Below are 27,980 nucleotides of genomic sequence, written 5' to 3'. Positions count from 1 at the left end.
GAGAAAAAGAACGTTTGCTAAAGTTGCTAAAATAGCAGAGTAAAATGATATATATTAAATGTATATCAAATATTTGCTTATATATTAGTGCTGTCAAACGATTAATCGCATATATAATATAATTATCAATATAACACACACACACACCCATACATATACATACAGTACATATACATGCTTAGTGCGACGTGTTTAGTATTCACATGTCTGAAGGGTTACGTCATGTGGCTTATCCTCCCAGAAGTTTCAGATTTTTCAAATCCTTTAAAGAATTCAGAATGTAGTTTTACCTTGTGATAATGCTTTTTCCTTCCTGGAACGCCACTCTTCGTAATGAGCTCACCTGATACCCAGAACGAGTCCCTCTGGATTTTTACAGCACGTTGATGTAGCAGCCAGACGGGACAAATTACGTGGGATTTAACATCAAGCAGAGCACACGAAGCTGGTCGGCCTTTTCAGTCAGATCAGACCTGAGCTTGGCCTCGTCTCAATAATCACAGGTCCTTTCGTTTAGAGCTCATGGAAATTCCTGCGATATGGAAATCCTCTTAAAATCATGCAGAATTAAATCCAGAATGACAACAGTAACAGTGAGAACAGCCTGACTGATTTGTTTGACTTTAGACTGAAGGGTTAGAATGTCTCAAATGGTTTTGTTTATCTGTTAAACCTAAGCGCAAACGCAAAGAATCTAACAATAGAGTGTGTTTTTTAAGATAATGTGTTTTTAAATTAATAGTTTGAAGGTCGACGTGTCAAGTTTTATTCAAATTATGCCTTATATTTGCAAAGCATGTGGTAAAACAAAAAATAATTAAAATTCTTGTTCAGTCAACTCTGAAAATGTGATTTTAATTTGATTTCTTTGGCTATGTGTATACCAAAACCTGTTTAAAAAAAACCTGTTTAAAAGTAAAAAAAAAGAAAAAGCGATTGCATTTTAATTAAAAAGAAGTACATTTAGTAAATTTAATAAATTACCTTTAGATTATAAGTTAATAAATTACCTCTTACTTTGCAAATCGTTTGGTAAAACATTTAAATTCTTGTTCGGTCAACTTTCTGTAGTTAATTTGGTTTTTATGCACCAAACAAATGTAAATATTCAGACCTATGCAAATTGAGCACAATACGTTTGCGTATTTTTTACAGTTTTACGCAGACAATGTAAAATGTATAATTTTCATACGAATTCAAGCTTTTTCTCATCAAGTGCTGATTCATTACAAACGCACAGACAACATCTTTCTCAGAAACCCCGATCGATAAGTGTGATCTGAACCGCACGCTACGATCAATACGTCCCTCTCCGTCCTAGAGAGAGTCTCACTGTGAGAAGAAATTGGATACAGGAAGAGGAAACAAATTTTTCTGAAGGTCAAGCTGATCTAAGAACTTCAAAAATATCATAGAAAAACAGGAAATAAAACTGCACACTCTATGCACAGCATCCTGCACAACTGCTTATCAGATCAACTGTGGATTTTGTATACTTGGTAGTTTTACAAAACCCCTGAAAGTTTGTTTGTACCGTTATTTCTGATCTAAACCAATGTGGGGGTTTTTTCCTCCTCTACAGTGGATGAAGGACATGTGGCGTTCGGACCCCTGCTACGGCAACTATGGAGTGGATGGATCCACCTGTTCCTCCTTCATTTATCTGAGTGAGGTAAGATGTGTCAGAAACATTGGCCTTATGGTTACGTATCTATGGCTCAAACGTACAGAGAAAAGTATGTGGCAGTACCGTGGTACTTTGACATAAAACCATGATGTCAGATGGTTTCCATATTCATGTGCTATTGAAAATGTGTATTTTGGATGCCCCCCCCCCCAGGACATCCAAGATGTAGATGAGTTGGGTTCTTCATCAGATTTGGAGAAATGTAGCATTACATGACTTGCTCACCAATGAATCCATTAAAGTGAATGGGTGCCGTCAGAATGAGAGCTCAAACAGATGATAAAAACACAATAATCCACACCACTCCAGTTAATGTCTTGAGAAACAAAAAGCTGTGTTTGTAAGAAACAAATCTATCATTAAGACCATTGCTAAAATACGAGTTCTCTAATCATAGCATTGCTTTCTCCAGTGAAAAAGCCATCTCGTCTGAATCAGAGAGAAATATGCACAGATCAGCACAGTTTACAAGCAAAAACAGTCCAAAACAAATAAGTCAGTGGGTTTTGGTGTGAGAGGACAACAGGGGATTGACCTTTCCACTTTAGGAAGTGTTGTTATGGATTATGGAGTTGTATTTTGCCCAATGGTTTGATGTTTAAAAATGCCTCAGTGATGGATATGAACATGCAGCCTTTTGTTTCTCAAGACATTACCTGAAGGACTGGACTGGAGTGGTGTGGATTATTGTGAAGATTTTTTTATCAGTTCTTTTAAACTCTCATTCTGACGGCACCCATTCACTTCAATGGATCCTTTGGTGAACAAGTGATTGTAATGCTAAATGTCTCCCAATCTGTTCTGATGAATCAAACTAATCTACATCTTGGATGACCTAAGAGTGAGTCAAATATCAGCAAATTTCCATTTTCTGGTCAACTATTCATTTAAGATATTTTAAATGATATGCTTTCATGTCCAGGAAACCTTGTTAAAATGGCCTTAATTTTATTAGCTGAGTGTGGTTTCTGCATACAAGTAAGTTTGGCTGTGTGAATTGCTCCCCGTGCCACAGTAAACGCATGATCCTCTATAAAACACAAAAGATGTGATGTGTGAAATTTGACGAAATCATAAAAATGCAGCTTGTAATTCATTTTGAGTTTAATGGCTTCCGAATGAAATTTTGTGTAACAATCAGTGAAATTAATGGCTGTCTCTTAATAACCATACCGTGTGTGTGTGTGTGTGTGTGTGTTAACATCTGCAATCCATTAGACCGAGCTGCACAAACAGCATCGTCATTGCGACGTGCATACATTTCCATATCAACCATCTCATTCTCTTTAGCAGTCGATGTGTAATTTAAATATTGATCAGGTAGTTAAATAAGCAGACTGATATGTAAATACGCAAGGCTGCTCCGAGAAATGAGATGCATGTCTACTGGTTTATGTCTGATTATTAGCTCTGATGCATGCAAACTCACTGTTGTTGTGTTAGGTTGAAAACTGGTGCCCTCGCCTGCCGTGGAGGATCAAGAATAATGCCGATGAAGCTGACAGGAATACACAGGTCAGCTATGGTTTGAGGACAAAACTGTCCTCAAAATATGATAAAATGTCCATCAAATTTATTAAATAAAAATTATTTCAATAAAAAGCTTCCATAAATATACATACATCTAAAAATTAAACATTCAAATGTAATTAAATTAAAAATTGAATGTATAAAATATATAAAATATGAAGATAGTGTATATACTGGAGGTAAAATTGCTTCCAGAATATGATAAATCTTCCTTAAGTACGTCCTTAAAAATAAAAAAATAAAAAAAATACATTGTAAAAATATTCATAATCCTTTTTTTTAAGAGTTGTAGGGGTAGATGCTGTATTACAAATCATTAAGATTAAATTACTATAGTTTGTGGATAAAATAGTCATCAGAGTATGGGTGGGAAAAAACCTCCCATAACTACATCCATAAAAAGTAGTGTTAAAATTAAATAATCATTAAACAATTGAAATAAAAACACAAACATCATGAATTGACAAACTATTCAATATGACAAAACTTCCATTAATGCGTCCATAAAAATAAATTGATTACAAGTTGAAATTAAATGTTAACTAAACAAATTAAATAAACAAAATACATAACACAAATTAATAGAGTATTTAAAATAGTCTCTAGCAGTGTTGGGTGTAATGCATTACGAAGTATTTAATTACTGTAATTTAATTACATTTCCCCTGAAAAAGTAAAGGAAGGGATTACTCCATTTTTTTTGTCAGTTTATTACAGTTACTTCTAATGTAATTGCATTAAATACTGTATTGACTATAGTACAAATCTATATAAAGCAATAGTGGATGGTAAAGTGCATGTTTTAATATTTTTAATGTAACATTCTCTCTTTAAATACTTGATTCAGTTCAAGAATCATTTATGCATTTTTATGTTATGTATTTGAAAGAATTAAAAGAGCAGTTTCATGTCTGTACTTGAAATAATTTACGGTAAAAAAATGGCAGCTATGGTTGCTAGAATTTTACTGTAAAAAATACGGTAGCTATGTTTTAGGGTTTACAGATTTAACGTTTACAATTTACAATTAAAAACCTTATTTCTTTAAAGGAACACTCCACTTTTTTTGGAAATAGGCTCATTTTACAACTCCCCAAGAGTTAAACAGTTGAGTTTTACAGTTTTTTGAATCCAGTCAGCCGGGTCTGGCGGTAGCACTTTTAGCTTAGCATAGATCATTGAATCGAATTAGCCCATTAGCATTTGGTCATCAAAAATGACCAAAGAGTTTCGATAATTTTCCTATTTAAATCTTGACTCTTCTGTAGTTACATCGTGTACTAAGACCGATGGAAAATAAAAAGTTGCGATTTTCTAGGCTGATATGGCTAGGAACTATACTCCCCTTCCGGCGTAATAATCAAGGAACTTTTCTGCCGTACCATGGGTACAGCAGGCGCAGTGATATTACGCAGCACCTGAAAGTAGTCCCCAGCTATATCATAGGCTACTGAGCTGGGGACTACTTTCAGGCGCTGCACAATATCATTGCGCCTGCTGCACCCATGGTACGGCAACTCACTCAAACACTAAACACCGTCATGGTGAGACTCATTAAACTGAAATATGCAATAAACATTCATTTAACAACATTAGATGTAACATACAACCCTAATAAACATAACTGATAAGAAAAAAACTAAGAAGAAACAGTTATTTCAAAGAAAAAACGTCAAATTTGTAATGCAATGAAGGGAATTCTGGGAACGTCAATTTATGTTTTTTTTCTCTGTAAATTAGATTTTTTTTTTTTCACTTCCAAAAATTTTATTTTACCGTAAAATCTGAAATGTTTATTACAGTTTTTCACCGTATATATTAGGCGAACTTACCGTTAACCATTTAACAGGTTTTTACTGTAGCATTTTCTGTTTTTTACCGTTAAAATCACTGTAATTTTTTACATTTATTGTTCAATTTGTTGAGGTTGCGTGTCGAGTTAAACAATACAAGGATAGACAGGAATTAATATATAGTAATTACTTTTTTTTTTACTACAGGGTGGGCCATTTATATGGATACACCGTAATAACATGGGGATGGTTGGTGATATTAAAGTCCTGTTTGTGGCACATTAGTATATGTGAGGGGCAAACTCCTCAAGATGGGTGGTGACCATGGTGGCCATTTAGAAGTCGGCCATCTTGGATACAACTTTAGTTTTTTCAATAGGAAGAGGGCCATGTGACACATCAAACTTATTGGTAATGCCACAAGAAAAACAATGGTGTGCTTGGTTTCAACGTAACTTTATTCGTTCATGAGTTATTTACAAGTTTCTGACCACTTATAAAATGTGTTCAATGTGCTGGCCATTGTGTTGGATTGTCAATGCAACCCTCTTCTCCCACTCTTCACACACTGATAGCAACACCGCAGGAGAAATGCCAGCACAGGCATCCAGTATCCGTAGTTTCAGCTGGCCCACGACGACCAATCCACTTTCCAGGAAACTGTTCATCTAGGAATGCTCGGACCTGGCACCCATAATGTGGTGGTGCACCGTCTTGCTGGAAAAACTCAGGGAACGTGCCAGCTTCAGTGCATAAAGAGGGAAACACATCATCATGTAGCAATTTCAAATAGCCAGTGGCCTTGAGGTTTCCATTGATGGTGCACCACCACATTATGGGTGCCAGGTCCGAGCATTCCTAGATGAACAGTTTCCTGGAAAGTGGATTGGTCGTCGTGGGCCAGTTGAATGGCCCCCAACGTCTCCCGATCTGACCCCCTTAGAAGAGTGGGAGAAGAGGGTTGCATTGACAATCCAACACAATGGGCAACACATTGAACACATTTTATAAGTGGTCAGAAACTTGTAAATAACTCATGAATGAATAAATAACATTCCAATAAGTTTGATGTGTCACATGGCCCTCTTCCTATTGAAAAAACAAAAGTTGTATCCAAGATGGCCGACTTCTAAATGGCCACCATGGTCACCACCCATCTTGAGGAGTTTGCCCCCTCACATATACTAATGTGCCACAAACAGGACTTTAATATCACCAACCATTCCCATGTTATTACGGTGTATCCATATAAATGGCCCACCCTGTATTATAATAGGACAGTGTAGAGTTGACACGAAGTAAAGTGGGAGAAAGAGATAGGGGTGCAGGATCGGGAAAGGTCCTCGTGTCGGGATTCAAAGGACACCCATAGCGCAACAGCGATGTATGTCTGCGCCCTGCCCACAAGGCTATCTGCGCTGACAGTTAATTCCTTTTTTATAGTAACTTACCCAACAATCGTCTCCAGAATATGACACAACTTCACACAAACTGTCACATTCTACGCAACTCACGCAAACTGTTGTTTATTTTTTCGCAGACGGAGGTCCGAACGAGTTTCGACGAGCTGTATCGCGTGATGTCGCGGCGCGAGGAGTTTCGCTGGATGATGCTGCGGATCAAGCGCATGGAGGAGCCGTGGGTCAGCGCCATCCGCTCCCTCGCCACCAAACAAAACCTGCACAACCACAAGCGCAAAAAGGTGAGTCTCAAGAAATGTGCGAATCTCGGTATTGACTGAAAATGTCAGCCTTTAACAATCATTGATGCAAACTCAGATCCGATTAATTATTAGTATTTTTTTTTGTGGGGGGAGGGGTTCAGGATTATAAAACCACAAGTTTATTTACAACTTGTTTTTGCGGCGTTGAGTATTGTAGCCAATCACAGGTATCGCTGTTGAAAGCAATAGCCAATCAGAGGTGTTTTCTTTAGGTTAGTCAGAATCTTCTCTGAACTCATTTTTGTTTTCGCAAGTTTACAGAGTTCTACATGCTCGCAGATATATTTATATATAAATACAGTAATCAACATTTGAAGTGGATCAAAACTTTTGGTCCTAAAACCAAAACAATACCCGTTCTTGTCTTAGGGCAACTTTGAACTTTTTTGATCCTCTTAAAATGTTGACTACTTTATATTTACTTGTTTTTCATGAATGTATTTTACTACAATACAAAGAGCGATGTGTAACATTTTACCAGATTTAGTCCTAAACTTATTCATTTTATTTGTTCCCCACTAAATAATGATATTTCACTAAATGTTTACATTTTATAAAATTATTGTGCACTCATGATTTCTATAGAATAACCTTTGCTGTTGAATTGTCCACTAACCTAGTTTATAATGGTATCTTTTTTTTTTTTATAGATTATATTTTTTATTTTTCATTAAAATGACGTTGTCTATATTTGGTAGATTGTGTTTAACACAAAAGAAGTGACGATCAAGTCAACACTAGGGCTGCACGATATATTGTATGCAATTGTCACGCACATCTCGTCAGTAAAGCCGGTTCTGTGATTAGTAATAAATCTCTGTCACCTGTTTTCAAATCGAGCAGTATTTAATACACAGAGCCATAGTTCACCAACAAGCTACGCAATATCACGTTCAATATCGCAGGCGATTCATCTGCGATTCTGAGCGCAAATTGCATAGCTTGTCGGTCACACAGCGTAAATAAGAGATTGATTGTATAGTTAGACATTGATTTATATCAGGAGTTTTTGTGTGAGTAAAGTCCTTGCAAACGGAGTCCGAAATTTTTGTATGCGTTTTTTTTTTGTATTCGTCATCCTTTCCTATCAAAATTGTCATGGATGCAAAAATGCGGAAAATCGAAACTGATCTGATTTTTTTTTATATGATGGACAAAGGTTTCAGAGGCAGTGTGTAAACGTGATTGACACAACACACCTTTTTTAACGTGCAAAAATTTTGGACGAGAATTTTGGACTCTGTGTGCAATGACCTTTAGTTCAGTCGGTTGCGCTATAATAGGAGCCCATTGCTTGGTGTGTCTACATAATCCTTTGACAATTTTAAGAAAGATTTTGTTTGTTTAATAGGACTGAACGTCCACCTATACTGTTTCAGGAGTGACAAACGCAAGTGAAAATATGGCGCGAGTGAATCTGCTAAATTTTTCCACTGTCTTTGTCACTTTTTTCACCCATAATGAGTTTGCATCCCTGAGCAATGCAGCCGGCGTTTCCACCCTTTTCCGAATTAATAATTCACACAAATGCAGATAGAGGCACTTTCCCAGGAGAATCTTTGACTTTCTCTTTCACCTGCAGTCAGGCGCTGCAGCGGGACCCAAAACCTCACGCACGCGCCTCTCTAGAGATCGACTGATGTCAGGCCTGAAATAACCTCAGTTGTTTAGAGCTTAAAGCATGTCACGGTTACCCATAATCCTCCGGTGATATTAATCCACCACACAAATGTGACTGTGTGCGAGTCCCTTGAGATATTAATACTAAAACAAATGCCGTGAATAAAAAATGTATGACTGCGCCATACAGATTCTGTCATGATAGAGAATTTAAGAGACTGCAACCCACAGTTTTTTAACCCAGATTGCAGCCTTCTTTTCCCATTTACTTCACAATAGGCATAGTTAAGATATTTCATACCAAAAAAAAACATGTTGGCAATTTTTTGAGCCATTTTAGGCAAATATTAATCATTCAATTTAGTGGAATCAGACTTTTTGATCAGTTTTAATCAGGAACATCAGTTTAATAATAAAAATTTAGTGTGATTTTAATATTATAGAAAAATTAAATGTTTTTTTGCATTGTTTGTTCAAATTAATCATATCAATGTTTTTTGAATACGAATTATATTTTTAGTATGCATTATTAATACATTTCTTATGTATATATATATATATATATATATATATATATATATATATATATATATATATATATATACACACACACACACACACACACACACACACACACACACACACACACACACACACATATATATATATATATATATATGTATATGTATATATATGTATATGTGTATATATATATATATATATATGTATATGTATATATGTGTGTGTTATTACATTTATAAAAATATTGATTTGTGATTTTGTGATAAGCATTTTTTTTTTTTTTTTTTTGTATGTTGTTGTTATTTTTATTTGGTGTTTAATTATTTTAATATTTAAACATTTATTTAAATTATTTATTGATGTAGTAATAAGTTTTTTTAAGTAAAGTTAAAATGTAAATATTAGCTGTATTTTGTAAATAAAACTAATATGAACTAATATATTAATTGTTAATAATATTTTTTAATCAAATTTTTAAAAAGTTAACCATAATATTTCAATGCTCTGCTTTTATTGCGGTATGGAATCATATTTGGATCATTTTTAATTAGGACTGTCAATTTGATGTGTTAAATTTAGATTCATTATTGTTAAAGAAAATAAATATTATGCATTAAAATAAAATATGGTTAATTCATGTAATGAATTTAGTGCTGTCAAACAATTAATCGCATCCAAAATAAAGGTTTTTGTTTACATAATATATGTAATGTATGTAATTACATGTATATATTTATATTCATATAATTTATATTATATATCAATATATTTATATATAAACATAATATATTTTTCTTAAAATATACGTGCATGTGTGTGTATTTTTATATATATAATAAATATACACAATACACACATTATGTAAACAACTTTTATTTTGGATACGATTAATCATTTGACTGCACTATATGAAAAATAATAATTATTATTATTATTAATAATTGTTATTATGACTATTTTTAATATACTGTGTTTTTAATTAAAGTGTATTTAAATGTTAATTATTAACACGTTTTTTAATTAAAATTGATATTTTACATAAAATGTGCAAAACAGAATGTATCTCTTTTTTTTTCTGGTTTGTTTTTCCGTTAGATCCTGGTGCACCTGGGTCTCCTGACGAAGGAGTCTGGTTTTAAGATAGCAGAGAACGCGTTCAGTGGCGGTCCTCTGGGCGAGCTGGTTCAGTGGAGTGACCTGATCACCACGCTGTATCTTCTCGGACATGACATCCGCATCTCAGCGTCTCTCGCCGAGCTCAAGGAGTGAGTCTCCGACTCCTTCTCTGTCCTCAGTTCTTTAGTCAGGTCCATGAGGTGCCATTTAATTAAATTCTGTGTCTCCAGGATCATGAAGAAGGTCATGGGCAACAAGTCCAGCTGTCCTACAAAGGGTGATAAAATTGTGGAGCTCATCTACATAGACATCGTGGGTCTGGCTCAGTTCAAGAAGACTCTGGGCCCGTCCTGGGTCCATTATCAGTGAGTTCACATCACGTGTGCTTTAGTATGAAGTATTTTCCTCTGACACAGTTTCTTCATCTCTGTTGAGAAACGCGACACTCGGGTGTTATTGACCGCGTAAGCCATTTGAAATGAGTCTGAACCCAACCTCCTGATATTATCTCTGTCAGATATTATCTCTATCTATTATCTCTATCTCTGAGACAGATCCCATCCACACCGCACTGGTGTGAATCCGAGCTCTTATTCCAGCCGGGATTGGGTTTATCGAGTAATCAGAGTCGTCTGACCTGATATGACCGTTAGCTGTTACCTGATTATAATCGTTTGTTGATGGATAACTTCCTTTAGTGTTAGAAACTACCTTAGTTTACTATAGTAATTCTCCAGACAATAAATAAACTAATTTTCTTATTTTCTGGAAAATGTGAATAATTTTGTTCAATAATTAAAAAAAAGAAATTAAATTATTTTTCTTGTTTTTGATGCCAAATTTATAACCTCTGTGTGTATAGATTTGTTAAAGTCTGCCGAAAATACATTTATGAAGAACTTATGTAGTTTTGTTTTAATTTTTATGGCGATAGCCTAGTGGGGAAATGCGCCGACATATAACGCCGTTGTCCCGAGTTCGAATCCCGGCTCGAGGACCTTTCCTGATCCCACCCCCCTCTCTCTCTCCCACTTTGCTTCCTGTTTGCCCCCCACTGTCATATCATAATAAAGGCAAAAACACCAAAAAAATGATCTTATAACTAAAGTTATAATAATAAAATTACAGTGTTTTTCTCTAAATCGGTAAAAAAAAAAACACAAAAAAAAGTTAAAAGCAAAAGTACCACTTTTTTATCAAAGGACATTTTTAGTTAGGAATATATGCATAACACAAAATAATAATAATAATATTATGATGTTGTTGTTGTTGTTAGTGTTATTGTTATTATATTAATATCAATAATTATTAATAAGTGATAATAAAATACTACTACTACTATGACTATAATAATAGTCACTATTATGAATATAATTATAATAATAATAATAATAATAATAATATTATTAGTATTATGATGTTGTTGTTATTGCTATTAGTAATATTATTCAATTTTGACTTAATTTTTTCTTGTATTAGTGGTTATTTCACCACAAAAAAGTAAGAAAAATATGGTATTATAGTACATAATTTTATTTCATTGTTTTAATTACATAACATTCAAAAGTAAATCTTAAGTCATATAATTAAAATAAGAAAATATTGTACTATAGTTTGTAATTTTTTTAACTAACAAACAAAATGCAAACCATTTTCCTCAGTCAGGTTTTTCATAAATTTTTTTACTTGTCATAAAAAAACAAAATTCATATTATTATTATTATTATTACTTCATGACTTATTTTTATGACATATTTGCACAATTTTCTACCATATTCTCATTAACATAATGAGAATTATGTTAATTTGTTTTGAAGGTAATGTTTTACTTAATTCTGAAAATAAAAAAATTGAAAAAAGTAAAAATGCAAAAGATGAATGTATGTAAATGTATATATTTTTACAATGTTTTTCCATGACATTTAAGCTTATTTTGTATTATATATTTTATTATAAGCATTTTTTAATGTACAGACATCAGCACTTTTGCACGTTTGCACACTGCTGTTCTTTGCCCACACTCCAGCTCTGAACGTGTGTTTTAGGTGCATGCTGAGGGTCCTAGACTCGTTCGGGACAGAGCCGGAGTTTAACCACGCCCACTACGCCCAGTCGAAAGGTCACAAAACTCCGTGGGGCAAGTGGAACCTGAACCCTCAGCAGTTCAACACCATGTTTCGTAAGTCTGCATGAGAGAGGCTTTTTGTATGTGTGTGTGTTTAACCTTGCCCGTTTTACCTTTTGGACATGGAAACTTTATCTGGGACGCGTCGCGGTTCTTGGGGTTTGGGTGGCGTCTCTGATCGGCTCGGGCTATGAATAGCTCTTTTGTTTACCAACAGACTTTGACATTCTCATAAAACATGCAGCTTTCCAAGCAGAACTGCTCTTATTTCTGATTAAGCCTGTTTGAGAGCAGAGATTGCTTTCACTGAGGTGTGGGTCGAACCTTATCTGGAGAGTAGTGACGCTAAACTAACGGCTCAATCTCAAACTCCTCAAGAATAACAAATCATATCATCAATATTGTTTTACTGCAAAATAAAAAAAAAAGAGAAGAAAAGATGAAAAAATATTGTATTATAATATTTTTATTGTACTTTATTTACATTTCAGTTATTGTTTTAATTACAAAAAAAATTTAAGTAAAACTCAAGTCAGAAAATTAAGTCATATTATCATAAATAAATAAGATAAAAAAAAGAATAATAAGAAACTAAGAGAAATATTGTATAATAGTATTATTTATTTATTTATTTATTTATTTATTAATGTTTTTAAAATCAAAAGTGACAAATTTTTGGGTGGAAATGTGCCTAATTGTCATGAAAAAATGCCCAAATTCTCATTATTATTATGTTATTACTGTTTTTTTGCTACTTCATGACTTATTTTTCTGACACATTTGCACAATTTTCTCCCATATTCTCATTAACATAATGAGAATTGTTAATGTGTTTAGAAGGTAATGTTTTACTTCTGAGTATTGTTTTAATATTTTTTTAAAATTGTGTATCTGCATGTGTGTCTGTGTCTGTGTGCGTGAATGTGCACGTGTGTGTGTGTGTGTGGTGTTGTGTATCTTGTCTCCTGGAGCCTGATGTGGAGAAGTCGGACCCTTGGCAGGGGTGTGTAACTGACCTCTCCATGTGTCCGCAGGCGTCTGTGAGAACATGAGCTCTGACAGCAGACCAACACAAAACTACCTGTCCGTCTGTCAACACACTCGCTAAATCCAGCCATGCACTTCAGATATTACAACCCGATTGCATCAGATGCGAGCGCACGTGTGTATTCCCTCCATTCTTAACACTGCCAATCAAAGCCCTTTATCCTGCCGTCCCATAATGCACTGCGGTATCTGATTACACACTGGTAAACATCTCTGTGGACCTCATATATTGTGCGTATGACAGGCCAGAATGACGTGCCTCCGTTTCCTTTACGGCTAAACGTCCTCCGTGCCGCCCGTCCCGAAGCCGCTATTGTTCGTAATGCTTCCCACATGTATCAGATGCGCAAATCACCGGTGCGCCACAAGACCAAAGCAGGGAGTCCCTCGCTTTCAGTACGGCATCATAGTCCTGGAATAATTCAGTTTCCATTTTGATTTCTTTTGTTTCACTTTTCAAGGTTTGCTGGGCAAAGACGTCATTGTGGCCACTTTGGGTTTGGCAGAAAGTTTTCTCGGGCGAAACCACGACTGGAAGTGTCACGCACGCGTTCACACGCTCGTAAACACAACATTTGGCTGACGATTTGGCACACACTTTTGCTGCAATCATTTGCTTGAGAAACCACACAAACACACAGAGGACTCCAGAGTCATGCAAACTAACCAACTTCCTGTCATTTGCATGGCACTTCCTTGCATTCGCCACATGCGGACAGAGAAAAGTTGCTTTCATCTAGGTTTTTTTTTTTTTCAGCTTTCATAAACGCAAGTAAAATGCCCCTGGCTGCTGAAAGGAATATGTGTAAAATGTGTTTAAATATTCATGTGTTTATGCATAAGGTATGAATAATTAAAGTCGGAGTCAGTGGAAGGGTCAGTCTGTGTCACGTTTCATAACGCTCGCTTAAAAACACTTCTCCTTTAGCGCTCCTGTAATTAAAAACAGACTGCGCCAGAAGCTCTTAAAGGCATCTGGTTATGCTGTTGAATTATTAATTGCAAGGACAGAGTTTGCTATATGCCAAATGGGGAAATGACAACTGATGTGTGGATATGGATAAAAATACAGAATTTTATTTATGAAATTATATAAATGATAAAGTAATAAACATGAATAATAATAATAATTATAATTATAAATAAATATGTATATAATTTTTATACATATGTAATGTTATATATTATTCCCAAACGTACACACACACACATATGTAAATAAATGTATGTGTGTGTGTTTATTTATTGATATTTATATATATAATTATTATTTATTAAATAATGTTGATTACAATGTTTACATATGCACAAAATATATTTTCTGTTGAAATAAATATTCTTGAAAATGACTTTCTTTTTCACTTCATTACAGATTTATTATTGTATTATTTATTTATTTATTATTATTATTATTATGGATTAAAATAAATACATAAGAGAAAAAATTATTTTATATGCCAAATAATAGTGTAATTATAGTATAATAAATTTAAGATATTAGAAATAAATACATATAAAAAGTTATGTATGTATGTATGTATGTATGTATGTATATGTGTGTTATATTATTATTATATTATTATTATTATTATTAAATATATGTAATAGAAATAAAAATGGAAATTATATCATAAGTGTTTGTGTATAATTTAGGGGAAGTCGTGGCCTAATGGTTAGAGAGTCGGACTCGTAATCGAAAGGTTGCGGGTTCGAGTCCCCGGCCGGCAGGGATTGTAGGTGGGGGGGAGTGAATGTACAGCGCTCTCTCCACCCTCAATACCACGACTGAGGTGCCCTTGAGTAAGGCACCGAACCCCCAACTGCTCCCCGGGCGCTGCAGCATGGCTGCCCACTGCTCCGGGTGTGTGTTCACAGTGTGTGTGTGCGCATTTGTTCACTACTCACTGCTGTGTGTGTGCACTTGGATGGGTTAAACGCAGAGCACCAATTTCGAGTATGGGTCACCATACTTGACAATACGTCACGACTTTTTTTAATAATTAATTTGAATAATTATAATACATAATTCATTTGAATAATTATTATAATACATGTGTACAAAATAAATATTTAGTAATTAAGTGTAATTAAGTTTAGTAATATATTGTAATATATTTAGTAATATATATGCTTGTGTGTGTAGTTATTTTTATTTATTTATTTTATTTTAATATTTTAATAATCTGTTGCTAATTCCAAATCCAGCACACTTTGTCCTGAGATCATTTTATCCGTCAATTTTAATGTAAGAATGAAGCTTTGTCCTTCAGAAACTAATCCGCACTTAAACAAAGCACATTGGTGTGTGTGAAACTCTAAGGATAAGATGTCTATCACAGATGAAAGCCGCTGCAGTGACGGGAGACGTCTCTCTCTCTCTCTGTGTGTGTGTGTGTGTGTGTGTGTGTAATACGCTGAGGTTTCATTCTTTTCCACTCCTCTACTTCTACTCCTGGATTTAATAAGAACTCCGTCTCACACACACAAACTCCCGCATTCCTGCTAATTACTGACAACATCTCGGTGACGCCACCTGCAAACTGCGTAATGTGTCTCCTCAGCATTCCTGCATGTAGTTGCTGCATCATGTTCAAAAAACATCAGAAAGAGAAGTTAGAAAATTGTGTGGAATCGTTTGGAATTATGGAATTCCAAAAAGAATGTCATGTTTTCGTTCACACCGTGTGAGTGTGGGTGTGTGTTCTTGTAGAAGCATATTTGCACTACTTACAGTATCTATAGAGAGAAAGAGAGCAAGAGGTCCTACATTTAAATGCCATTTAAATGCCAGCTTCTGCAAAATTGCACAAATTGCATTATGGGACGCCTGGGTTCTGAATTTCATCCTGCACTCTCATTGGAATTGACAAGTAACCGTGACAACACGCTCCAGCTGCTCCCGCAGGCAATAACCACTGACTGTATACACACACACACACACGCATTTGAAGTGAAGTGAATTTCAGTGAAGTGACATACTGCCAAGTATGGTGACCCATACTCGGAATTCGTGCTCTGCATTTAACCCATCCAACGTGCACACACACCGTGAACATACACCCGGAGCAGTGGGCAGCCATTTACGCTGCGGCGCCCGGGGAGCAGTTGGGGGTTCGGTGCCTTGCTCAAGGGCACCTCAGTCGTGGTATTGAGGGTGGAGAGAGCGCTGGACATTCACTCCCCCCACCTACAATCCCTGCCGGCCCGAGACTCGAACCCACAACCTTTGGATTACGAGTCCGACTCTCTAACCATTAGGCCACGACTTCCCCTTAGGAAGATTTATTTGATTAGGAAGATTTATTTATTTGAGGTGTGTGTGTAAATAAGAATTTTTCGGACAGATGGCATTCAGGTGTATCTCTGCCAAGCCTTGTTACCCTGGCGACCTCTTGGACTACTGTTGTCATGGTAACAGCTCATCGCTTGGCAACGTGGACACCCACACGGATCTTTCTCGTACACAATTAATCTGAACATCTTCCCTCAGGCGCTCCGGTCCTGGTGTGCCATGCTAGATCAGTTTTTTTCTGTATTTAAGAAACAATTATATTTATAATTTAACCATCTAATCTTCTAAAAATCTTTTATTATTGCATTATTTGTTTTTGTTTTTTCATTTGGTTAATAATGTTGTTTTATATCAGTTTCTTTACAGAAACATGCCTTAAGTTTTTTAATCTACAAAAAGGAGAATGTTGTTACATTATATGGGGTAATTTGTCAAAATATAAAATATATAAGTATATACATTTTTTGTATATTAAAAAAAACATTTTGTAATTTAATACATTTAATAATTTAATACAATTATAAAACGTACAGATTTACGGAAACTGCTAAATTGTTAAGAAATATGTATTTTTAACGTACATTTTTAAAGAACCTTTTTTGGCCAACAAATGCTACAATTGAATACATTTTCTAAATGTGTAACATTTCAACATTTTGCCCTGACATTTTTTTTTTTTTATTATAATTTATATTTTCAAAATAAATTTATTTGTTGTATTTATCCATCACATTTTGTAATTTAATACATTTTATAAATGTTTAACTTTAAAAAATCACATCTTGCCACAATCTGACATTTTTAATCGATCTTTTCATTAAAAATTTAAAACTTAATGAAAGTTTATGAAATTTAATTACTCAAACAGCCAAAATAGTAAAGAGTAATGTACAGATAAAATATAAATGTGTAACTTTTAAAACGTGACATCTTGCCCCAGCCTGACATTTTTTTTTTTTTTTTTTTTTTTTTTTTTTTTTTGGGTTATCAACATTTTTTATTTTTATTTTTCATACATAACACAACATAAAAAAACAATATATATCTCATAACCTCTGTTATGACCAAGATGGCGGCGCGAACACATCGCGAGGCTCAGCGTCTCACCAGTTTTTGCAATTTTGCAGTATTTTTCCTGCTCATCTCGGGTCTGTTCTCACTGAACAGCTTTGCCTTAACATCATACACCCGACAGGAGCTTTTGGATATCGGTCTGCACTTTTCCAACAATCTTATAACCAATCATCGACTCATCCCGGAGATCTCCAGAACACCCGAGGCTACGCACTCTGCTCGGCCGGGTGGAAGTGCTCACAGGCGGCGTCGAGATCGTAAACAAAGGCGGGGAAAGCGCGGAGGACTAAGAGCTAAGCTAAAGCTAACACCGCACCGGCTCTCTTTACCCAGCATTTTCCTCGCTAATGTGCAGTCATTGGTGAACAAAATGGATGAGATACGACTTCGCATCACCCATAGTAAGAAACTTTTGGACTGCAATGTCATGGTTTTCACTGAAACATGGCGACATACCCAATAATGCTATTGATCTAACCGGACGCTACACGCTCCGAGCAGATAGAACGGCAGATGACTCCGGCAAGACCAGAGGCGGAGGATTGTGCATTTATGTAAACAAAGCTTGGTGTACGAACTCTGACATTGTTGGAAAACACTGCTCACCTAACCTAGAGTTTCTCATGGTTAAATGTAGACCTTTCTATCTGCCGCGGGAGTTCACTTCCACCATCATAACTGCAGCCTATATTCCCCCGGATGCTAATGCCAAGCTTGCTATGAAAGAACTGCATGCGGCCATTAGTAAACAACAGACTGTACACCCGGAAGCTGCATTTATTGTTGCGGGTGATTTTAATCACTCCAACTTAAAGACAGTGCTCCCCAAATTCCATCAGCATGTCTCCTGCCACACTAGAGGAGAAAAAACTTTTTGGATCATGTTTACACAAACATCGCTGGAGCTTACATCGCGACTCCCCTCCCCCACTTCGGACAGTCTGATCACCTTTCTTTGTTTCTCACCCCCAAGTATTCACCCCTCATCAATCGTGTGAAGCCATCAGTGAAGACCATCAAAGTGTGGCCAATGGGAGCAGAGTCTGTAGTTCAGGACAAGTTTCAACACACGGACTGGAGTATGTTTGCTTCTCAGGCTGCCAGTGGCTCTCACACGGACATTGACATCTATACAACCTCTGTACTGGACTACATCAATACCTCCATAGACAGTGTCACAACAGAGAAACAGATCACAACGTACCCTAATCAGAAGCCATGGATGAACAAGGAAGTGCGGCTCTTGCTGAAAGCCCGCAACACTGCTTTCAGATCAGATGACGCTCAGGCCTACAGCATATCCAGGGCTAACCTGAAGAGGGGCATCAAGAAGGCCAAGCACTGCTACAAGCTAAAGGTAGAGGAGCATTTTTCCAACTCTGACCCCCGGCGCATGTGGCAGGGCATCCAGGTCATCAGTAACTACAAGCCATGCAACTCCACTCCAACGGTCACAGACGTCTCCTTCCTTAACGAGCTAAATGACTTTTATGCTCGCTTTGACAACAACAACGAGACAGCCACCTAGATCACACTCTCAGGAGACCATCAGACCCTCAAACTCACCTCCACAGATGTCTGCACAGCATTGAGCCGGATCAACGCATACAAGGCTGCTGGCCCCGACGGCATTCCTGGACGTGTGCTCAGGACATGTGCAGAGCAGCTCGCAGGGGTCTTCACAGACATTTTCAACCTGTCACTCACCCAAGCAACGGTGCCAACATGCTTTAAGTCCACATCCATTGTGCCAGTGCCGAAACACTCCTCCCCAACGTGCCTGAATAACTACCGCCCCATAGCACTCACACCCATTGTTATGAAGTGCTTTGAGCGACTGGTCCTGGCACACCTCAAGAACTGCCTCCCACCCACACTGGACCCACACCAATTTGCCTATAGAAGCAATAGAAGCACTGAGGATGCAGTAGGCACAGTACTGCACTCAGTACTCACACACCTGGAAAACAACAACACATATGCACGGATATTGTTTGTTGATTTCAGCTCAGCATTCAACACCGTCATTCCCTCCAAGCTGACCACTAAACTTGGAGACTTGGGTGTTAACACCTCCCTTTGCAGCTGGATTATGGACTTTCTGACCAACTGACCTCAGCATGTTAGGTCAGGCCTCACCTGCTCCACCACCATCACACTCAACACCGGCGTACCACAGGGCTGTGTGCTGAGTCCATTTCTCTACTCCCTCTACACCCATGACTGCAGGCCTGTGCATGGATCCAACTCCATCATCAAGTTTGCTGACGACACCACAGTGATTGGCCTCATCAGAGACAACGATGAGACTGCCTACAGGGAGGAGGTACAGCACCTGGCTGCATGGTGTGCTGACAATAGCCTGCTCCTCAACACCAGCAAGACAAAGGAACTTATTGTGGACTTCAGGAAGAAGAAAAGTGGAACGCATGACCCCATCCACATTAACGGGATGGTTGTTGAACGTGTCTCCAGCTTCAAGTTCCTTGGAACCCACATCTTGGAGGACCTGACCTGGACCACCAACACATCCAGCCTAGTCAAGAAGGCTCACCAACGCCTCTTCTTCCTTAGGACACTGAAGAAGAACCACCTGTCTCCAACCATCCAGCTGAACTTCTACCGGTGTGCAATTGAAAGCATCCTGACCAACTGCATCACAGTCTGGTATGGGAACTGCTCAGCTGCTGACCGCAAGGCACTACAGAGGGTGGTGAAAACCGCCCAACGCATCACAGGGACACCACTCCCTGCCATTGAGGACGTCCAGAGAAAACGCTGTTTACGTCGAGCTCGCGGCATTCTTAAGGACTCCTCTCACCCTGACCATAGACTGTTTAACTTACTGCCCTCTGGGAGGCGCTTCAGGAGCCTCCGAACAAGGACAAGCAGACTCAGGAACAGCTTTTTCCCTACAGCTGTTTCCCTACTAAACTCTGCCCAATGATACCCCCCCCCCCCTCACACACCACTACAAACTTTTCACCCCTCCCCATCATCAAATCGATTAAAAAAACAAAACAAAAAAAACAACCAATGTACACACTGAGTACTATGTACTGTAAATTTTAATTTCTATGCACTTTCAATGTTCATTGCACTATTGTTTATATATCTTAATTTATAGCTTATTCATATCCATTTGTAATTATTTTCATAGTTTTTGCTCATAGTGTACATACATTTACTGCACAACCCATCTGTATAGTATGTTCATATCACCCATCTGTATATCATACTGATAGTATTTAAAAACTTGTAAATTATGTCCATAGTACTACTGCCTTATCTGTATATTCTGTACATATGTAACATAGTAGGCACTGTATATCCTGTACCTCTGCTTATTGCACTTCTGGTTAGATGCTAACTGCATTCCGTTGCCCTGTAACTTACATGTGCAATGACAATAAAGTTGAATCTAATCATATATATATATATATATATATATATATATATATATATATATATATATATATATATATATATATATATATATATATATATATATATATATATATATATATATATATATATATATATATATATATATATATATATATATAAAAATTAAAACAACAGACACATACTCGACATCTCAAAGTCCAGTCAAAAGAAGGGAGAAAAGGAAGGACAGAAAAAAGAAACCCACGGAAGTCACTCCTCCATACAGTCACGTATTTCAAAGAGAAAGCACTGCCAAGCATCAATGGTAGAAGGCTTGGCCCCATAGCCTGACATTTTTTTTTTTTTTTTTTTTTTTTTTTTTTTGAACCAACGTTATATAATTGACTTTTGCCTTGGTGTATGTGATTTTAAATATTTAGCTATTTTAATACATTCATATTTACAATTTGTTCTTGCTTCTTGTTAGCCCTAGTTATACAGTGCATCCTGCTTATTGAAATTAAATAAATAAATGCATACAAAATATTGAAACCATTGCACTATGTGAGAATTCTGAGAAGTATGTATTATAATTCATGTTTTTTTCTTCTTCCACATATTACTCTTTAAATTGCTTCTCATATATTGGTAAAAACCACGTTTTATGAATATAACCCACATTAACTTCTCATGGTCGTGTTGATTGGCTCGTCTGATTGGTTGTTGTGTTTACTCCGCAGCTCACACTCCAGATAACAGCTTCTTGGGCTTCGTGGTGGAGCAGCACCTGAACGCCAGCGACGTCAAGCACATCGACGACATCAAGCGGCAAAACCAGTCGCTGGTTTACGGCAAGGTGGACAACTTCTGGAAAGTGAGTTCTGCTCAAAATCAGTCGCTTCCAACTTTTTTTTTTTGGGCTGTTTACATGTGAAATCATGTTGTGTTTATATGCTAGATTGTTTCACCACATTTTCCAACTTTGAGCGCCAACAAAAGTGTTTTCAATTCGACTAAGATGACTTCATCTTTCCCCACCATAAGGCCATGGCCGGTTCAGCCGTTTAGATGTTCCTGCAGAGAATGTTTCACTGCCCATCTGGATCCGAAACGCCACGTGTGATGAGAGACGCAGATGAAAAACTAGTCCCTCTGTACTCACACACCACCCAGAACATCTAATCCCACACATTTTTCCCCAGAAGGGACCTTATTCTCAATCTGTTTCTCCGATATCCTTCTGGGAAAGTTTTTTGTGTTTTTGGCGAACAATACGGGATGAACGGTCATATAAAGGATAACAAGATTTTTCCTGCACTCGTAGACATGAAACAAAAGTTTTAACGTGAAGTGCACCAGTATGCAAAGCTTAGCTAATTGCAAAAGAGTTCATTTACTTATCTTACAATAGGTACAGTAATAAAATCTGGCCGTTTAATTTTAAGGTTTACCAGGATGCTGCGACAATACGCTTGTGTGTTTGTTGTTTGCAAATAACGTGGGATGAATATAATTTTTTTCTTGCTCTTTGTGACATGAAACGACAATTTCCATGTGAAGTTTGCCAGTATGTAGTGGTTAGCTAATCGCAACAGAGCTCATTTACATATATTAAAGGTACAGTAACAAAAACAGCCACTTTAATAACAGTAAGTTCAAAAAGTTTTCGTACTTTTTTCTCGAACTACGTGGGTTGAAAGGAGTCATGGATACATTTTTTTTTTTTTTTTGTATCTTTGGCACAAATTCAGAATTTGCGCAAAGATTGCCAGTATGCTAATCGCAGCAGAGGTCATTTGCATATATCAAAGATACAGTACCAAAAAAAACCCCAGCCCATTTCATTCTAAAGGTCCTTGCAACCTGAGTCCGAATTTCCGTTTTTTCGTATTCGTCATCCTTTCCTATCAAAATGCATGCTACGGATGCGGAAATGCAGGAAATCCGAATTTTTTTATGACGGACGAAAGTTTCGCAGGCAGTGTGTAAATGTGATTGACACAACGTGAGGTATTTATTTTTTTAACGTGCGAAAATTTCAGACGGAAATTTCGGACTCAGTGTGCAATGGCCTTTAGAGTCAGCAAAACGGTTACAAAAATAGATGCATTTACATTGGCAATTTATTCGCGTATAACGTCAGGAAATTTTTCATGATTTTCCCATACAACACAGGATGTCAAGCGTCATGTTAAAAATAATGGGATTTTTCTAGCTCTCTTGGATTCGAAAGTTTGCATGTGAAGTTTGACAGCACACAGAGGTTGGCTAATCACAAAGAAGCTCATTTACATATCTTAAAGGTACAGTAACAAAAACAGCCTGGTTTTTTTTAAGGTTCAGCAAGAGGTTGCAACATTACTTTTGTGCATTTGTGGCATAGAATGCAGGATGAAAAGAGAGATATCATGGATATTTTTTGTTGCTCATTTAGACATGAAACAAATTTTCATGTGAAGTTTGCAGTGTGCAGTTCTTAGCTAATCGCAACAGAGCTCATGTACATATCTTAAAGGTACAGTACAGCCCATTTCATTCTAAGGTTCAGCAAAAGGGTTGCGAAAAATAGATGCATTTAAATTGGCAATTTTTCGCGATTTCTACATACAACAGGGGATGTCAGATAATGGATGTTTGGATGATGGATGATCGTAATTTTAAGAAGCTTTTGTGCATTTTTGGTGTACAGTGTGGGTTGAAAAAGTCATATTATGGATAGAATTTTTATTGTTCCGTTTGACACAAAAGAAATGAAGGTTTGTGCAAAGTTTGCTAGTATGCACAGAGCTTATTTACATATCTTAAAGGTACAGTACCAAACAAAACCACCATTTTGTTCTTAGGTTCAAAAGAGTTGGGAATTTTTTTTACAACAGAGAATGAAAAGAATTATGTTAAGGATAATGGGATTTTTTTTCTTGCTCCGTTAGATGCGAAAGTTTGCATGTGAGAAACTTTGCGCATTTGTGACGCACGATGTGGAATAGATGAACTATAGAATTCATGGTTATCCTCAAGGGATGTTTTTTTTATACATCGCAGGATGAGAGAGTAATTTTATAGAAAACAGGATTTTCTTGCACTGTTGGACATGAAACAAAAGTTTGTGCGTGAAGTTTGCTAGTTCGCAGAGGTTAGCTAATCGCAATGGAGCTCATTTGCATAATCTAAACATACAGTAACAAAAACAGCCCATTTAATTCTAAGGTTCGGCATAAGGGTTGCGAAAGACGGATGGATTCACAGCGACACTGCATTTGCAATTAACCTCAAGGAAAGTTTGCGCATTTGTTATGTACACCGTGGGATGAAAAGACGTAAAACACGCAAAGTTTGCCAGTGCACAGAGGTTAGCTAACCATAACAAGCTCGTTTACGTCTCTTAAAGGTACAGTAGCAAAAAAAATCCAGTTTAATTCTCAGGGTCAGAAAGAGGTTGTGAAAGATGGATGCAATTACAGCGACAGTGCATTCTCATTTAACCTCATGCAATTTTACTGATGCCGTCCTTCACCCAGCGATAAAGAGAGAGAGAGAAAGGCTCCTGCTATTGCACAGACTCTCAAGAACTGGTTTCCATGGAAACAAACTTGAACATAGACCCTGAATCAGTAAGTGTGTGTGTGTTGTCTAGAGATCAGAGGATATGTGTATAGGCTTTTGAAATGCAAATAAAATCTTGGCTGCATGAATGCACACAAATACATTCATCGCGTTAGTAGCATTACAAGTTCACATGCAATGCATCTCTGTGTTTATTTTCTGTCTCAAACACAGATGCTTTTCTGTGATTGGTTTTACTCTCTTACACACAGACAAACATATATATTAAGGCCTGAAATATGCTCGAGAATGCTTTGTTACACGCTTTGTAGCTGCATTGTTTGCATGCTGTGTTGGCATTTCCAGCTCATATCTCCCATAATCTTATCACGTGTGTGTTGGTCGAAAAAACAAGGAACTAACTGATGATTAAACAAGGAGATCATTGATATTCTGTTTGATAGTGTGTGTGTGTTCTGACCTAACTGGGATAACTCACAGACGTGAATCTAGAATACAAGAATGTGAATCCAGACTAAGTATTATAATAAAAAAGTTATTTAAAAATAGAAATGTTTTACTTGAGACTGTGATCCTTTGTCATTGATTTATTTTTTTAAATATTAAATTTGTAATTAATTAGTAATAGTAGTTTGCTGACTTAGAATTTTCCCTAAAAATCTATGTATTTTAATTTTCCCTAAAAATCTATGTATTTTAATTTTCCCTAAAAATCTATGTATTTTAATCTTTTGAATAATATTTTTTCAAATGCGCCATTTTTTAATTTGATTGTAATTATTTGTTTTATTCATTTCATTGATATGTTTTATTTTTTAAATACTAGTTATGCATTTATTTATCTTTTAAATGGTATTCTATATTTGTGTGTGTGTGTGTGATCTATACACACACACAAATGTAAAAAATTTAAATATACTATTTTTAATGTTTAATTATTAAATAATGTATAGTCAATATAGAATATATAAATAGTTTTTATTAAATTTAATTAGAAACATACATGCACAATTAGTTAAATTATCAAGTACATTTTCTTATTTGTATATATACATTTGTAACATTAAAGTGTGTGTGTGTATATGTGTATATATATATACACATACACACACACACACACACACACACACACATATATATATATATATATATATATATATATATATATATATATATATAAAATAAATTGTGTATTTTTGTAATATGTTGTTAATGTTTTACTTATTTATTTTGAGGATTATGGTTTATATGCATTTTGTTGGTATGATTGAGTTTTCACTCTCATCTTGTTCTTGAGACCTTGCATACACACACACACACACACACATAATGTCGACTGGTTTTATTTCTGTTTGCATCCTCTGACAGGAAGTGGGCGTCTTTGTGTTCTTTGAGTGTTTGTAAAGAAAAAGCTTCATTTTTTCCTCTTCATCTTGTGGTTTTCCCCCAGAGTCCTGTTGGACTGTTCCTGTCTGCTTTGGCTCTTCTGCTTAACTGAAACAAGTTCACTCAGAGCTAAAAAAAAAAATCCACTTTTTGTTTGTGTGTTTTAAGCTTCCTGGGGTCTTTTGGCTCCAATCACGCAAATCTCTTAACAGAACGTCTCAATATGATTCAGATTATCTGAATCAGTCAGTTTGAGACAAAACATCCTTGCAGAAATCTGTATTTCATGACTTCAAATAAGATGTAGTACTACGATTAAGAGTTGTTCTTGCTTGCATCAACAGAAAAGAAGAATTGTTGTTTGTTAGTTTTGTTATGAACAGCAATATTACAACTATTTATAGTATAATAGCAGTGATTTAAATTCTTATTATTATTATTAACATTAGTATAGTATAGTTATTGTACTATGTATTGTACTATAGTATATTATACTATGATATAGTATAATATTATATTTTATATCAATAGTATAGCATATTATATTATTATTATGGTTGACCATTTTTATTGGGTAACAATTTTCTGATAAAAATAATTTAATGTAATATTTAAGTAATATACAATAATTGTATATAATAATAATAACAAATAATTTGTAATTTTATAATGCAAATAAGTAATTTAAATATTATTTGAAAACTCAATATTTGTTATCCTTTTTTATTAATAGCAATATTGTTATATTTTATATCAATATTATATTAAGATTATTTATTTAAGACAATTTTTAAATAAAGATGATTATGGATACTAAAACTAACTGTAATAATAATTTTAAAAATATTAAGCCCCGCCAACATGATCTTGCTTTTATCAGGGAAAAAGAAAAAATATATATATTATTTTGTTAATATGAACAGTAATATTATACTTGATATTTTCATTTATTAATATAATTATTATTATTATTAGTTGTAGTAGTATTATATTTATTGTTATTGTTGTTATTATTAATATTTAAGTATTTTGATTTATTTAAAAATGTAAATAAAATGTATAATTGTAATTTTGTAATCCAAATAAATTATTTTGTTTTTATTTAAAGTAATATTATACTAAAGAATAACTGTAATGTGATTTTAAATTCCGAGTTCAAGCCCCGCCCACATGGTCTTGTTTACATCAGCAGAATCCAAAAACAGTTTCTGAGTGCTACAATAACGCTCCATTCACACGGGGCGTCAGCATCAACGCTTGATGGAGGGCGTGTCTGAAGCTTGGTGCTGACGCGCCGTCATAGTGACAACAGCCAATCACATACTTTTCTGGTGTTGCATGAACAGGATTGGCTAGCGTCTGCGCTAGGGTATTTGCATAAAGCGATCTGATTGACTGATGCCTGCGTTGGCGCTTGAAAAGTTGAAAAATTTTCAACTTCTGCCGCGAGCAATGCCAGTGAAGCGACGCGATGGACCCACAATTCAGTTCGGCAACACTTGACGTCACTTCATTCAAAGTAAACGAGAGGCATTGACACTGACGCCCTGTGTGAATAGGGCGTAAGAATACTATGATTCCTTCATCACTGGTTTCTCACATGTACATGTCTTTTATTTGTGTTTTAGGATAAAAAGAAATACCTGGACGTCATTCATTCGTACATGGAAGTGCACGGCACAGTCCACGGCACGAGTACAGTCCACCTGCCGGCCTACGTGAAGAACCATGGCATCCTGAGCGGACGTGACCTCCAGTTCCTCCTGCGCGAAACCAAGGTCCGAGTCAACAAATGCCATGTGTTTGTGCTAAATGTTTCTGGTAGACTTGAATATGGCCTGTACGGTTGTTTATTAGTAGCATCTCGCTTCAGTTTTGAGTTTATAGCGTTTGTTTATGCTCGAAACGTAAGTGTGAAAGCTGCTCTGCTGTTTGTCTGAAGTCTAGCAGCTTTTTTCCCCACCTCAGCCTTTTTCCTCGCTATAAACTCGACTTTAACTTCCCTGTTTCTACTTCATGCAAACTCCTGGAGAGAGCGAGGCTGCTTCATTTACATACAGAGAGAGTGAACGTGTCATGAGACTCGTTCAACTAATTTACAAATAAACAGTCAC

The 27,980-nt window shown here is 36.0% G+C and overlaps 1 protein-coding gene across 1 annotated transcript in view; it reads left to right on the top strand.

Annotated features, from left to right (window-relative positions):
• Window positions 1-27,980, top strand: part of LOC306875304 (alpha-1,6-mannosylglycoprotein 6-beta-N-acetylglucosaminyltransferase A-like) — an 86,622-nt gene that overhangs the window by 49,909 nt on the left and 8,733 nt on the right. The window contains exons 5-12 of the mRNA XM_079425772.1: window positions 1,583-1,672; window positions 3,131-3,202; window positions 6,551-6,712; window positions 9,971-10,140; window positions 10,222-10,356; window positions 12,037-12,170; window positions 21,657-21,790; window positions 27,495-27,644. Of these exons, the coding sequence (XP_079281898.1) occupies window positions 1,583-1,672; window positions 3,131-3,202; window positions 6,551-6,712; window positions 9,971-10,140; window positions 10,222-10,356; window positions 12,037-12,170; window positions 21,657-21,790; window positions 27,495-27,644 (1,047 nt within the window). The remainder of the gene's footprint in view (window positions 1-1,582; window positions 1,673-3,130; window positions 3,203-6,550; window positions 6,713-9,970; window positions 10,141-10,221; window positions 10,357-12,036; window positions 12,171-21,656; window positions 21,791-27,494; window positions 27,645-27,980) is intronic.

This window comes from Barbus barbus (assembly GCF_936440315.1).
Source record: "Barbus barbus genome assembly, chromosome: 9".
Taxonomy (NCBI): Eukaryota; Metazoa; Chordata; class Actinopteri; order Cypriniformes; family Cyprinidae; genus Barbus; species Barbus barbus.
The sequence above is the reverse complement of the archived record's forward strand: the minus strand, read 5'-3'. Positions and strand labels throughout refer to the sequence as shown.